Genomic DNA, 14,711 nt, shown 5'->3' on the forward strand with positions numbered 1-14,711 from the left:
ACTCCACTACACCATTCATTTAGCAAAGGATATTCGAGATGTTGGAAGCGTTTGAGATTCTCACCACCTCCGGGGTAGTTTTATGGTCCAAGTCCTACGCCCCCGTTGGCGCCAACGTTGTTAACAGCCTTATCAATGATGTCTTTATCGAAGAAAAGGTCCAGATCCAAGCGGCGAATGCGGCCTACCCAGTTTACAAAAAGGAAAAGTATACATTGAAGTGGAAGAGGGTCAAGGAGTTTAATCTGATCTTTGTGGTATGTCCTGGTCTTACAGCATGCTGCCATCGCCGCTAATCTCGAGTTCGCCACAGGCCGTGTATCAATCACTTCTGCATCTCGGTTGGATCGACAAACTTTTGGACAATATTTCGACCTTGTTCATCGACATCTACAAAGACCAGCTGCGGAGTACACGTGCAAGGGTGGTCGAATATCCTTTTGACAGATATTTCGAACAACAAGTGAGGGAGCTTGAAGATAACTCGGTGCCCATCAATTCGGAGGGAGTCGTGACGGGTGCGGAATACAAGAAAGACCCGCTTGTCTCATCGGAACATGGTGGCCCTCCACCCCCATCTGTGCCTGGCCTTCTTCAAGGTATGTGCTTTTCGATCTTTTAATCATGGCTCAAGGAGGTATGCTGACACTTGTGAAGCGCAGCGACACGCTGCGCCGGGCGTGGCGACCTCTGATGAGGGTACGCCGCCCCAGACCCCAGATACTTCTCGATCTACCACGCCTGTCGCGAGCCAGATTTTGACCGCTAGAGGAGGACCGGGTGGCCGGGTTTCTCGTCGTGCGCGCAAAGCCGCGAACTCGAGCGCAAACGTTTCATCAGGGGATGAGAGCATCCGCAAGGGAAAGACCCCAAAAGGAGGGAAGAAGATGCGCAAATGGGATGCTGATGGATATGCCGATGAAGATGATGGCACAGTTCTGGATTATTCCGCACCTGCTGATGGCGATGAAGCAGCAGCTCCAGCCGTGGAAGGTGTCGCGCAGGACTCCTGGGGTCACAGAACTGGGAAAGGACAGTTCGTTCTGAAAGACCTGGGTGATGAAGTCCATTCTATCCTGGAGAATGCGGATAGTGAAAAAGCAAAGAACACGACTACAGGAATCGTTGGCTCAGGATTCAATGCTATCGGTGGTCTTTTCCGCAACATCGTCGGGGGGAAGGTCTTGACCGAATCTGATTTAGAGAAGCCCCTGAAAGCTATGGAGGACCATCTTTTGAAGAAGAACGTGGCGCGCGAAGCAGCGGTCCGCCTATGCGACGGTGTGCAGCGGGAACTTGTCGGAAAGAAAACAGGAAACTTTCAGAGTGTGGATGCTGCATTACGCCAGGCCATGGAGTCGTCTTTGCGGAAGATACTCACCCCTACATCCTCGCTGGATCTGCTACGGGAGATTGATACAGTCACCTCTCCCACAAGTAAACAGCAATCCCCCCGTCCTTATGTCATCTCCATAGTCGGTGTTAACGGCGTTGGCAAATCGACCAATTTGGGCAAGATTTGCTACTTCCTGTTGCAAAACAACTATCGCGTCCTGATTGCGGCATGCGATACCTTTCGCTCTGGTGCGGTCGAGCAACTTCGTGTCCACGCCCGGAACTTAAAAGAACTCAGCGTTCGCGAAAATGTTGGGCAAGTTGAGCTGTATGAGAAGGGATATGGCAAGGATGCAGCAAATGTGGCCAAGGATGCTGTTGAGTACGGAGCTGCCAACAAATTCGACGTTGTTTTGATTGATACTGCTGGGCGGCGTCATAACGACCAGCGCTTGATGTCTTCCCTGGAGAAATTTGGCAAATTCGCCAAACCTGACAAGATCTTCATGGTTGGGGAAGCTCTGGTTGGCACTGATAGTGTGATGCAGGCGCGCAACTTCAACCAGGCATTTGGCACTGGCAGAAACCTGGATGGGTTCATTATCAGCAAGTGTGACACTGTCGGGGACATGGTTGGTACACTTGTGAGCATGGTCCATGCAACTGGCATACCCATTGTATTTTTGGGAGTTGGGCAGCACTATGGAGATTTGCGCGGACTCAGTGTCCCTTGGGCTGTTAATTTGTTGATGAAGTGATGCGCGCAATGGTTGTTTCTTTATTTGTTTATGTAAACACACTGATCTATTGCAATTTCTCCTAAGCATATGTGTTTGACTGCGATCACCAATTCCTTTGCGATGATGCATTCGTAGCAATATTGATATGGATCTTTATAATGAATGTTAGACATGGCTGGACTGGATTCTCAGTCGACTAAGGTGTAGAACAACAATCACACAATCGTATACTACTGATATACAAAAGGAGTTATATGGGCGAAAGAAGAAGGAGAGACAAAATAGACCATTGTTAAAATAGAAGAACAGAGGAAAGAAACGAAAAGGAACAAAAGCGGCCCAGCTTATGACGAGGACAAAAAAAGAACCAAAAGCAAAAATATATGACCTACGCAGGGATCGAACCTGCAATCTCTTGATTCGTAGTCAAGCGCCTTGCCATTGGGCCAGCAGGCCTTGTTGAGGTCTCTGGTAGTAAACATGGTAAATAAGGAGCGGCAAAGTACTCAAGTGGTCGAGTGTGCGCTTCTTTGTGAAGAATACTCCACACAGTGGAGCCAACGCGAAATCGAGGTGGATACTAAGGAGCATTAGTGACAGGGGGTGTGCTGAACAGCATATAACATAAGAAACAGGACTATTCAGTTTGACCGTGGCTCATTATCTGTATAATGAGCTCTTGTCTTCCTACATTCGATGATTATACTACTTTGAAAGAACAATCGATTGTGGGATGATGTCATGTGCGGAAAAAGGCAGATGGCACGTGCCATACGCGTGGGTGAACAAGCGTTTGGTCTGGTCTGGTCGGGCTTGGCTTGGCTCTTAATTCCATTGTAGTTACTGGCTACGGGGTAAGCAAAGACAGAGAGTGCACACAGTATGTATTCACCTGACCCTTGAGTCTCCTGACAGGGACAATGCAACCCGAGCCGCGCCTGCATGCCATCACCCAGTCAAATGCTTTACAATGTTCATTTCAAGGGCTTTGTGGGCGGACTTTGATGCGGGATGACGCGATGACTCAGCACAATCCCCATGTTCGCGGCTTACATCATCATCCTCTATATCGGACATTCTTTTCGGCCGTTCCTTGTTCGTTGCCTTGCCTTAATCGTGCTGGATCTCTTTCCCTGACGCGTTCCTCACTATTTGATCGACAGAGCTTGGGGCTTGTGCACAAAACATCATCACCATCGTTCCTTTTGGTCGTGGTCGCGGGTTAGGGTCGTGCCCCTCTTTCGTTTTCTTCGCCGCGGGCACCGACGCCACATCGCGAAAGCTTGAGAGGTCGCTGAGCCTGAGCGTACCCACCAGGACCGTTCTTAACGGCCCAGGGAGACAAACCCCTTGACCGTACTGCCAATATATATGTGCTAAGTACGTTTGGGGGTTCATTACTCTGTGTGCATAACTTCCTGATCTCACGATGAGGACGTCTGAGCGGGACGCCCTCAATCGGCGCCGTTCCTCCACACTACACTATCAGACCTTCGAAACACCGCCGCCGAAATCGCGTGGTCGACCAAATTCTGGTGAATCTAGGTCCTCAGGAGCAGATCAACCCCACGATGAGCCCAACAATAATGAGTCAGAAGGACACTCCCCATTGCCAAAGAAGCAGATGGCTGTTTTGGCGATGATCTCCCTCTGCGAACAGACAGCCTTCAATTCGATCAGTCCCTACTTGCCTGAAATGGCTTCGAAGTTTCCAGAGGTGGAACCGGATATGGTTGGCGTATATGTCGGAACACTTGCTACCGCTTTTGCCGTAGCGCAGTTCGCGACGAATTACTTTTGGGGCTGGTTGTCTGACAGAATCGGAAGGAGGCCGGTCATTTTGCTGGGTACCATATTGACGGCAGCATGCTTTGTTGCGTTTGGCTTCTGCAGAACACTGGCTCAGGCGATTGTCGTGCAAGCTTTGATGGGCGCCGTCAACGGCAATCAGGGCCTGGTATCTACTTGCCTGGGTGAAATCACTGACCGGAGTAACCAGTCACAGGCTTTTACCTACCTCCCCGTCCTTTACGGAATTGGAGGCATAACAGGTCCTTTAGTGGGCGGCTTGCTTGTCTTCCATCATAACCCGTGGGACAGCAGCAAGCCCAATCCGTATCCGTACCTCGCACCCAATCTGATGTCTGCGGCGGTTTTGGTGCTGGACTTTGTTTTGTCGATATTTTTCTTGGAAGAGAGTCTTGAAGACCCGGAAGGTCTGCCTAGATTGCAGCAGAGGGTTCACGATTTCTTCTCCTGGCTGTGGCAGTTTACCAGTCTTGCGAAACGGGCGAGATATGTGCAACCACCACACCCTATCCCGTATCGCCCTTTTCGCCAAGAATCTGCAGATACAGCGGACCATGACAGCGACCTTGACTCGGCTTCAGAGGCATCCAGTTATCGTGGCCATCACCACGCAAGTTTGACGTCAAGCGAATTGTTGAACCGGGACACTCTCCTACTCCTCTTAACTTATCTTGTTTTCTCCCTGGGCAATGTTGCCTACAATGCGCTCTTCCCAATCTTCTCACAGGCTGCCCCTCCCACTGGACGAGGTCTTACACCCTCAGAGATTGGCCTTGCGCAAGGATTTTCAGGTTTCGTAACGATCATATTCCAGATCTGTATCTTTGGGAAGCTGAGAGATAAGATGGGAAATCGGTGGTCCTACCGCGCTGGTCTCTTTGGCTTTGTAGTTTCCTTCATCCTAATGCCCTTCATTGGCTACAAAGGTAACGACTCTGGGGGCCTGTCTGGTAAAACCGCACTCTTGGCCGTTGAGCTATGCTCTGTGTTGCTGGTAAAGACAATCGCCACTGTTGGCGGATTAACCAGCGCACTGTTACTGGTAAGTCTACCCCTTACATACCCCTGCCATCCAACAACCGGATAGTAACAGATCCAACCATAGATCACCAACTCTGCACCTGACCACGCAGTCTTGGGAGCCCTCAACGGCCTCGCCCAGACCCTATCTGCAGCCGGTCGAGCAGTGGGCCCGTTCGTGGCGGGCGGTCTGTTCAGCCTATCATCGCAGATCGAGCCCAAAGGAGAAGCCCTAGCCTTCGGCGTTTTTGCTGGCATTTCATTCATTGGATTCCTTCTGAGTTTCGGCATTCAAGGCCGGTCCCTTGAAGCTGATGACTGGGAGAGTGACAGCGATCACTACAAATCTGACGAGGAGGAGCCAGACTCGTAAGGGTCGACTGTCTTTCTGGCCATCTAAATACTCCAGTTACGATTAACGAGCTTAGCACTGCTTTATACGCGTGTCTTGTCTGTATATGTTCGATACATGATCTTTGTATCTTCTGGCCTGGTGTTTTTTTTTTTTTTTGTTTATCTTCTTTTTGTCAACAAGCGGTGAGCGTTTGGATTTGAAAAGCGCAAGTGATCTTTCTGCCCGAGAACCAGGCTTAGGGTCATGGATATTTGGTCTATAAACCCATTAGAAGCAACCGAAACGAAATGGTACATAGAGTTAGAATAGACATTACTGACTATGTCCATGGATGTTGGATTTTACATTAACAATACCAGATGGAAATGGTCCATTCGATCCTATCACAGTATTCAGACAATAACTGTAGGTGGTGGAAGGAATATAAACAATATTACTATTATTATCAGACATTAGAATCTCCTAGTAGATTTTAAATTTTTTTTTTTCCCTTCTTCTTTAATAAACTAATAAAAACGCGATTTGAAAGGTAGCGGAGTAAAAACGATCCATTAAGGTATTCTCTATAAAGTATACCCTATGTTTCGAACACATCCAAGCACGAATCAACGAACTAGTAAATCTTAGTAATCAAGCAGCTCCTCCACAAAGAGTAACGACGAATTTCCTATTCATCATTACTATTGGTCTACTTGGATTCAGCTCATGTAACTAAATCACTAGACTGCTCCCTTAGCTTAATAGAGTAATAGATTCTCTGACGATGCCTAGCATATATATATAGCAAAGGAAGACCAGCGTACATATGTAGCCTAATAGTGAGAGTTAGAGGTGTATTTCTATCTTGGAAAGAAGCCGTGTAGGTGCTAGGTATTCGAAGCGAACAAAAGTAAAGAGAGACAGACATTCCCATGACGCATAAAGAATAAAACCCCCATATACAGAAACATGTTCATCTCATCCCGTAGTAACGGATACAACTTGAAAAAAAAAATAAGACAACGCCCTCTACCTTATTTCCATACCCACTCGACAACATGCATGAATGCCTCCCCCAAAAACCCAGCAAGAAACAACCCCTGCGCGAACTCGATCAGTTCATCATCAGGTAACTCCAGCGCCCGGAACCGTTCCTTGTCGCCGCGGCCACCGCGCACACTGACTCGCCTCTCGATGATGGATTTGAGCATTTCTCTCCCCGGGGTGACGAGCACGTAGCGGGCTTGGGGCTGGGCCATTTCGGAGGGTATGTAGACAATGGCTTCTCGTCTGTCTGGGGAGAGCCATCGGACGCCCTTGAGGTCGGCCGTGGAAGAGGTTGACGACGGGGAGGTGGATCTGCTGCGGGAGTCTCCTTGATTAGGATCTAGGAGGGGGTTGTCAATGGTGGCGTATTTGATATCGCAGTCGAGGGAGAAGAGGATAACAGTATTTGTGTCGGTGTTGAGCTTCATTCGGAAGGTGGTGAAGTTCCGGGGGTCGAGGTAGAAGGTATAGCTGGCTGTTACGTTGACGGACTTGGTTTTTTCGACAAGGCGGATTTTGGAGATGGCTTGATCGCGCGCGGAGGCGGGGCATCTGGGCCTTACCGCGAGGGATTTGGATTCTCGGAGGGAGACGGATGGAATGCAGTAGAGGAAATGGGTTTGGAGGGCTTGCTTCTGGCAGATTTCACTGCAGAAGCGGAAGATTTTGCAGGCTGTGAGGGGGTTTTTAGTACCGAATGATGACCTGGAGTGAAGGCAGGGAGGGGGCTTACTGTTGCAGAGAACTTTAGTGGTAGTTCCGCAGTGCCCACATTGAGCTGGTTCATGTAGTGACCATGTTTTTCGTTCGTCAGCGAGGATCTCCCGTCGGCGGTTGAGCTTTGTGATTTGTTTCTCCGCATATCCGATTTTTTTCCGTGAGGGATGGTCCGCTGGAATTCTACTTGCCATATGGATGAGCTGTTTGTATGCAAGGATCGCCTTGTCGATGGAGCCCTGATGCTCCCGAGAGACACACAGCGCACTGAGTGCATCTAAGGTCTCCGAAGCTTCGGGGCCTTTGATGGTAAGGAACTTCTCGACTAGTGCTTCGAAAAGCTCTGCTGCGTCATGGTTGAGACCATTATCCATGTATGATTTCCCTAGTTGGTAAATGACTTTTAGGGAGTCTGGGTCTCGGGATCGTTGGTAGTGGTCGAGAATGTCTTGGATATCAGTGGGGAAGTCAAAATTATTAGAATCTTGGAAATACCGGACAACTGCGTCTCTGGTGAAAGGGCTGTTGAGGCCGAAGAATGTTCTGCAGTGCGGAATGGTCCTGTGGCTTATTGCGCGGGACTCCTTGTCCAAACCAAGTTTCTGATACAAGATAGATAAACGATTCATCGCGTTCAATGTTGTTGCATGTTGGAGACCAAAGACGGTTTCGAGTGCTGGAACCACCTTCTCCAATAGGTGCAAAGCAGCTTCCAGGTCGCCCAGTAAAACCTTCAGAGAAGCAAGATCCTGCATGCTACTGAGGGTCTCAGGCGCATTGTGGCCGAGCATCTTCAATCGACCTGCGAAAGAGCGTTCATATAATGCCGCTGCTTCTGTGGCGTATCCGTCTCTCTCATATAGAGCCCCGAGGTCGTGCAGAACAGAAAAGTTCTTAGGGCTATCACGTCCAAGCGCCCGCTTGTAAAGCGCTAAGGCCTCCAGGTAGCAAGCTTCTGACTGGGGGGCCATGTCAAGGTTGCGGTAAGCCTGTCCCATGGAATGCAGAACGGTAGCTCGCGCCAGTTTGCCATCATCGAGCGCTGGAGCGGTGTCTAGAATTTTCAGGGCGTCATGATATTCCACTACGGCTGTTCGACAGTTTGCTTGCCTCAAAGATGCCTCTGCTCGGAGTCGAGTCGTCAGAAGAGGTTGTGACCAGGCAGTAGTGGCCGCAAGCTCATCCCTCAGTTGCGAGAAAAGTCGCGCCGCCTCGTCCATTTGGAGTATTCTTTGACGTCCGGATGAATCGTGGACTACAATGCCTCCAGATAGATGCTGTACATGAATGTATATGTTTTTAGTTTCTCTCAGCGAGGCAATGTATTCGGCATCCTGAAGAGGTGTTTGATTCGCCTGCTGTCTGAGTTCGGCTGCCTTTTCCACCTCTACCGAAGTCCGTGCGCTTTCAAGCGTAGCTGCCCTACTTTCGCTCCTTGAGTGTTTGTTGACGAAAGAGAATCGGATGCTGTTTGCTTTTTTGATCAATTTCTTGCGTCGGCCCGATGTTGAACGCGCGCGTGATATACCTGCATTAAATGAGTCCTTAAATTCTTATGCGGAGGTTTGCCCTACATACCCTCGGAGACTTTCCGACCAAAGATTTTCTCCAGGAAAGACTGTCTGCGAGGTATTGCTTCGTTTTGACTTTCATCCAATAGTTCACCATCTGAGCCGTGTATATCATTCCTATGATGTTCATTCTCGTAGAAAGCTAGACCAGAGCTCTTCGATCCATATGCTGGTACGTCATTGATTGCTAGCCATCAGCCAGTTAGCCTCCTACTTCCCGGTGAATGGTGCTCGTTGTAAGGTCGTACCGCTCAAAGTAACACTCGTCGCTGACTGACCGGGATGCGTCTCTGCCGTGCTGCCTTCAAAGGGCTGATAGAGGCCGTTTGGGGCGTGTGCTGTATGACACATCAGCAACATAAAACACCAATTCATAAACCTAGCACAGACACACCTCTTTCTAGATCATAAAAACCTGCAAAGCTGATGGCCACTAGCTCATCTTCGTCACTTTGTGAAAACTCTCCCTGATGTCAGTGACGCACGCCGGCTGTTTGCAGAAAGGAGCATACTTCTGAGTGACCATGAGTCTCGGAACTTCTTGGCCTTCTTAACGATCGACTGATCATGAGGGTTTGCCGTTGCCGGAGATTTGAGCCCTCGGGAGCTCATTTGAGCGATGCTAGGACTCCGGCTGTCGACGGGACTTGCAATGCCCCCCTGGATATCTCGGAAGCTTACGTCGTCCCGCGGGTCGTTCAATACAGGCTCATATCTATGAACCGCTAGGTCAGAACGTTTTGTGCATAAATGGGTACCATGGCCAAGTGAGTACTAACGAGATGTTGCACTTTTCTCCACAATGTCTGCACTGGACGTATGATGGGGCATCTGCAAAACTTGTTAATCCCACATTCTGGATATAAGGGCAGTATGCCCTACATCGTTGTCTATCTAGAGGTTTATCGTCGTCGATGGCAAAATGTTTCTCGCACATGCCGCAGTAGAATCTAACTGGTCGAGAGTCTAGTGGAATGAATCGCTTCTCCATGCGATAGCCTTTTGTGATTAAACTAGAACCAAGCAATTAGTAGAGATGCGGAAAGTGACTGGATGACCTACCGATCTCGTGTCATCAAATATACAGCAACCGCAGTCCCAGGACAGTACTTGGTCAGGTAATGTTGTTCCAATTCCTTCCTATCAGCCGTCAACTAAAGGCCATCTATCGTCCACAGGCGATGTAAACGCACGAGGAGGAAAAAACCGCATCACAGTCCGGGCATCGGATATCGACCGCCCCAAGAATAGCGCCATCATCATCTCGGAATGGTGGATACAAACGAAGCACTTCCTGTAAACTCTCAACAGCAACCGATGGTTCCTGCGTATCTAGTACTCCAATTCATGCTTGATTAGCTCCCCGTAAACCATCACCCATGCATCGATATGTATGTAACTGGGAAGCAGCATACCGCTCTTCGATCTGCCCGCCAAGGATAGCAGAACGTCCGAAGCTCGTAGGATACGCGTTTGTGATCCTAGCCCCGTCGTATGTGATGCGTCACTCAAGACAATGTGCTTCTCCAATTCTCGCCTCGTGTCGGATGGCAATTTGTCGTCGACAACCCTAGTCAATCGTTATGGGCAGTTAGTGGGCAATTGATCTGTATCTAGGGTGGGGGCTACAAAGCTCACCGATCTACGGTTGGTGATTGATAACGATCGTACTGCATAGCCATCATACGGAAGGGACACAGGGAGGGAGACAGGGAAGAAAAAGTGAAAAAGTCAACAAGCAAACCTGGACAGATTGCAAGCACTCGAAGTTCACAGTTGTGAGGGTCGTCAAGCTCCAGAGCCTGGGTGAGGCGTCATTTTCAATGAACTGTGGGATTTACCAACGCGCATATGCGGACCAATTTGGTGGATTTTTGACTTCTCCATGGGGACACCCATGGTCAACGGTTATACGGTTATGCCGCATCATTTCCCCTGTTTCAAGGTGGGAAATGGGAGAGTTTCGGGTTCTTTCACCCCTCGCATCCCAGCGGAACAAGAGGGTTTTAGGGGGGGGGGGGGGGGGCAATGTTAAATGACAAGGAACTGGTCCCGATTCTAGATGCCATGATTGACTGACGCATTCTGGACGGAGATGAAAGGGTTTAGTTGATTTGCCCTACTGCGATCGAGATGGTCCGGGCGAACATCGCCTGCAAACCCAACGGATGCGACAAGAACGTCCTGCAGATAGATCGACCAGTAACAGTTTCCTTTGATATTTTTCGTCTATCCTCGTCTCGCTCCCCTGCGCAATAAACAGCGGGCCCCTTGCGTCGAACCTGGTCAGAAAATCGTTCACAGTGTTCTTCTACTCATCGCAGGATCTCCGTTGACTATCTGTCTTCATTTTGAGTTCTGTTCCCTTTCCCCAGTGGAATGAATGATGATAACCTTCTCACATTATGGAGCACAGTCGGAACAATGGAATTGGCGTCTCACCTGTCATAATCTGGCAGGGTCTGGGTTCTTTGACTTTTCTCGCCGATGATCGCCACGCATACCCGCCGAATCAAGGTGACAGGTCACAAATGGCCACCCTTCCAGTTGATGGGATTCAATAATTGACATAGTTCAGCAATAGTTAGATCGGAGAATTCTCTGGCCCCATTACTAGGTTCGTGGCGATTGTAGTATCCGCAGAGGACTGAGCACGACGCTGGCCAGCAGGCGAAGTCGGAGATTGTTTGTGGAAGGACCATTCATTTATGCTTGGGGGAGGAGATGACTAGTTCGAGACCACGTGAGTTGCAAGAAATCGATATTAAGAGTGATGGAATGACTTTTGACCTCCAAGAGATCAGGGAGAATAAAACGAGTACAATGGAACACTCCAAGTGAAGATAAGAGAGAATGCCCATTCTCCTCTACAGCTCCCCACTTCGTCACTTAGGGCAAGCTCATCAATCAATTAGCCTTTAGCCCGGTTGTCCTATCAATTCTATTCAATAACCCGTCAATCAAGGGCGTCCAATTGTCAATTACTGGCAGTAAATTCCGGACAATCCCCCAGAGGTCCAAGCCCAGTCCTCCTTCGTATACCGTTCTTGCGACGATTCGAGTAAGGGCAGGGGAGTTCCCTGGCAAAGAGCTCTGTGTGGAGACAGAGTATGTTACTGTGGATTGTCCATACTTTCACGATAAGCCCCGATAAGAGAGACTCGACTCTCCCGATGACGAAAGTTCATAAACAAGGAACGAAAAACAATGTTTCCCATGAGAGTAATCAAGAACATAACCTGACCAATGTCCATGGCTCCAAATAATCATTACTCATCTTTTTGTATATAAAGAGAGAGAAAAGAAAAAAAAAAAAGAAAAAAACTAGTTCGATGTCAACGTGACGTTCATCAACCCTGCGACGTCATTTTGACGTGCGGGACCCAACCCTAACATCCATTCAGACGTTTTTCATTACTGAGGTATAAGAAGCTGAAGATTAGTTGTACTATACCTTAGCTATGATATTGCTCCTCCTGCATCTCTGTATACGTCTTTCTCTCACGCAAGTAATGACTGTTTCATAAACATAGTTTGTATTCTATCTTAATCTTATCTCCGACCATCTGATCGTCCCTGATCCATCAAATCCCAATCATGGCCAACGTCGTGGCTGGGGGCCTCCACAAGGTCCAAGAAGCAGTACAGGGCGCTGCTTCAAAGGATAAGAAGCTAGTTGACCTAGCACCCGACACCCATGATGTACAGTCCAGCAAGGAGCCACTGACCACCGATCATGGCGTGCGCATCAGCGATACAGACCACTGGCTGAAGGAGGTGAATGATAACCACACCGGACCGATGATGCTTGAGGACCAGATTGCACGAGAGAAGGTACGATTCCCCGGATTGGCATCAATCAGAGGTAGATCGTTGACTAACCGCAATCCAGATTCATCGCTTCGATCATGAGCGCATTCCCGAGAGAGTCGTCCATGCGCGTGGCACCGCTGCATTCGGAAACTTCAAGCTCCACGAGAGCGCTGAAGATGTATCTTACGCGGGTATCTTGACGGATACCTCCCGGAACACTCCAGTGTTCCTTCGTTTCTCCACGGTCCAAGGCAGTAAAGGAAGTGCCGACACGGTTCGCGACGTTCGTGGGTTTGCCGTGAAATTTTACACGGACGAGGGAAACTGGGATCTGGTTGGAAACAACATCCCCGTCTTCTTCATCCAAGATGCGATCAAGTTCCCAGATTTCGGTACGCATCTCTTCCCTGCTAAGGGAGTGTACGATTCAAACACTAACAGCAGTAGTCCATGCCGTCAAGCCCGAGCCGCATAACGAAGTGCCTCAGGCCCAAACTGCTCATAACAACTTCTGGGACTTTGTCTATCTTCACCCGGAAGCCACCCATATGTTCATGTGGGCCATGTCTGACCGGGCCATTCCTCGGTCATACCGTATGATGCAGGGTTTCGGAGTCAATACATTTAGTCTCGTCAATAAGGAAGGAAAGCGCCATTTCGTTAAATTCCACTTCATCCCCCACTTGGGAGTGCACTCATTGGTGTGGGATGAAGCCCTGAAACTGGCCGGCCAGGATCCCGATTTCCATCGCAAGGACCTCATGGAGGCCATTGATAACGGTGCATACCCGAAATGGGACTTCGCTATCCAGGTCATCCCCGAGGAGAAACAGGACGAGTTCGAGTTTGACATCTTCGACGCGACAAAGATCTGGCCCGAGGAACTCGTGCCCTTGCGCGTGATTGGCGAACTAGAACTGAACCGCAACGTCGACGAGTTCTTCCCTCAAACCGAACAAGTCGCATTCTGCACCAGCCACATCGTCCCCGGCATTGACTTCAGTGACGACCCGCTCCTCCAGGGCCGGAACTTCTCCTACTTCGACACCCAGATCAGTCGGCTAGGCATCAACTGGGAAGAGATCCCCATTAACCGCCCCGTCTGCCCCGTCCTGAACCACAACCGAGACGGCGCCAAACGCCACCGCATCGCCCAGGGCACCGTCAACTACTGGCCGAACCGGTTCGAGGCCGGACGACCTGCACCGGTAGAACAAGGTGGCTTCGCGTCCTACCCCGCGAAACTGAACGGTATTAAGAAGCGTGGCCTGAGCCCCAAGTTCCGCGAGCACCACAACCAGGCTCAGCTCTTCTACAACTCCCTCTCTGAGCACGAGAAGGTCCACGTCAAGAAAGCCTTCGGCTTCGAACTGGACCATTGCGACGACCCCATCGTCTACGAGCGTCTCGCCGGCCACCGTCTCGCCGAGATCGATCTCACCCTCGCCCAGCAAGTCGCCGAGCTCGTCGGCGCCCCCATTCCGGACAAGGCGCTCCGCCCGAACCATGGAAAGCGCAGCAAGCACCTCTCGCAGACCGAGTTCCCGGGTAAGCAGCCGACGATCGCCAGTCGCCGGATTGCCATCATTATCGGCGACGGCTACGACCCCGTCGCCTTCAACGGTCTAAAGGGCGCTATCAAGGCGGCTGGAGCCTTGCCGTTCGTCATTGGTACCAAACGGTCGCCTATCTATGCCGATGGCGAGGACAAGTCGTCTTCCAAGGGCGTGATCGCCGACCACCAGTATGATGGACAGCGTTCGACGATGTTCGATGCTACCTTCATCCCTGGCGGCCCTCACATCGAAAGTCTCAAGGCCAATGGCCAGATCCGGTACTGGCTCATCGAGACATTCGGTCACCTCAAGGCTCTGGGCGCCACTGGTGAAGCGGCGGCTTTCATCAAGGAGGCACTGAGACCCTCGCTTGATGTGAAAGTCGCTACGCCCGACAATCCGCAACCTGTTGAGTGGTATGGTATTGTCACGGCTGGTAAGATCCAGAAACCTGAGACCTTCAAAGAAGGCATCCAGATTGTCAGGGATGCGAAGGATTTCATTAGCACTTTCTTCTACCAGATCAGTCAGCACCGGAACTACAAGCGTGAACTGGATGGTCTCGCCTCGACGGTTGCCTTCTAATTGTTTTCGTGCTTGCTTGGGAGCACGGGGGATTGTGTTAAAAGGCAAAAGTGGCATTTTAGTTAATGTAATCTCTGGAATGAATTATGTCTCTAATTGTGGATGGTCAGAATGTACGCTAATATGAGTCATGAAAATACTCCATTCTAATTGCATCAACTGTGAAAACCAAACGGCATTGAAA

At 49.9% G+C, this 14,711-nt stretch overlaps 4 protein-coding genes across 4 annotated transcripts; 3 read left to right on the forward strand and 1 right to left on the reverse strand.

The window, feature by feature from the left end:
* Positions 1 to 38: 38 nt before the first annotated feature.
* Positions 39 to 2,093, forward strand: ABOM_001155 (signal recognition particle receptor subunit alpha; the record flags this gene model as incomplete). Its single annotated transcript, XM_022528285.1, has 3 exons — positions 39 to 257; positions 314 to 599; positions 658 to 2,093. The coding sequence occupies 3 exons, from the start codon at positions 39 to 41 to the stop codon at positions 2,091 to 2,093; spliced, it is 1,941 nt and encodes a 646-aa protein (XP_022394035.1).
* Positions 2,094 to 3,504: 1,411 nt separating this feature from the next.
* On the forward strand, positions 3,505 to 5,277 carry ABOM_001156 (MFS transporter; the record flags this gene model as incomplete). The annotated part of the gene is made up of 2 exons (XM_022528286.1): positions 3,505 to 4,926; positions 4,990 to 5,277. 2 exons carry the CDS (start codon positions 3,505 to 3,507, stop codon positions 5,275 to 5,277), a joined length of 1,710 nt encoding a protein of 569 aa, XP_022393948.1.
* Positions 5,278 to 6,272: 995 nt separating this feature from the next.
* Positions 6,273 to 10,255, reverse strand: ABOM_001157 (tetratricopeptide repeat protein; the record flags this gene model as incomplete). The annotated part of the gene is made up of 11 exons (XM_022528287.1): positions 6,273 to 6,958; positions 7,019 to 8,530; positions 8,581 to 8,760; positions 8,822 to 8,911; positions 8,968 to 9,036; positions 9,086 to 9,288; positions 9,353 to 9,586; positions 9,636 to 9,713; positions 9,767 to 9,905; positions 9,989 to 10,143; positions 10,212 to 10,255. 11 exons carry the CDS (start codon positions 10,253 to 10,255, stop codon positions 6,273 to 6,275), a joined length of 3,390 nt encoding a protein of 1,129 aa, XP_022393949.1.
* Positions 10,256 to 12,170: 1,915 nt separating this feature from the next.
* catA (catalase catA) lies at positions 12,171 to 14,527 on the forward strand (the record flags this gene model as incomplete). The annotated part of the gene is made up of 3 exons (XM_022528288.1): positions 12,171 to 12,407; positions 12,466 to 12,778; positions 12,834 to 14,527. The coding sequence occupies 3 exons, from the start codon at positions 12,171 to 12,173 to the stop codon at positions 14,525 to 14,527; spliced, it is 2,244 nt and encodes a 747-aa protein (XP_022393873.1).
* Between the last annotated feature and the right edge of the window lie 184 nt (positions 14,528 to 14,711).

This window comes from Aspergillus bombycis (genome assembly GCF_001792695.1).
Source record: "Aspergillus bombycis strain NRRL26010 chromosome Unknown contig00004, whole genome shotgun sequence".
Classification (NCBI taxonomy): Eukaryota; Fungi; Ascomycota; class Eurotiomycetes; order Eurotiales; family Aspergillaceae; genus Aspergillus; species Aspergillus bombycis.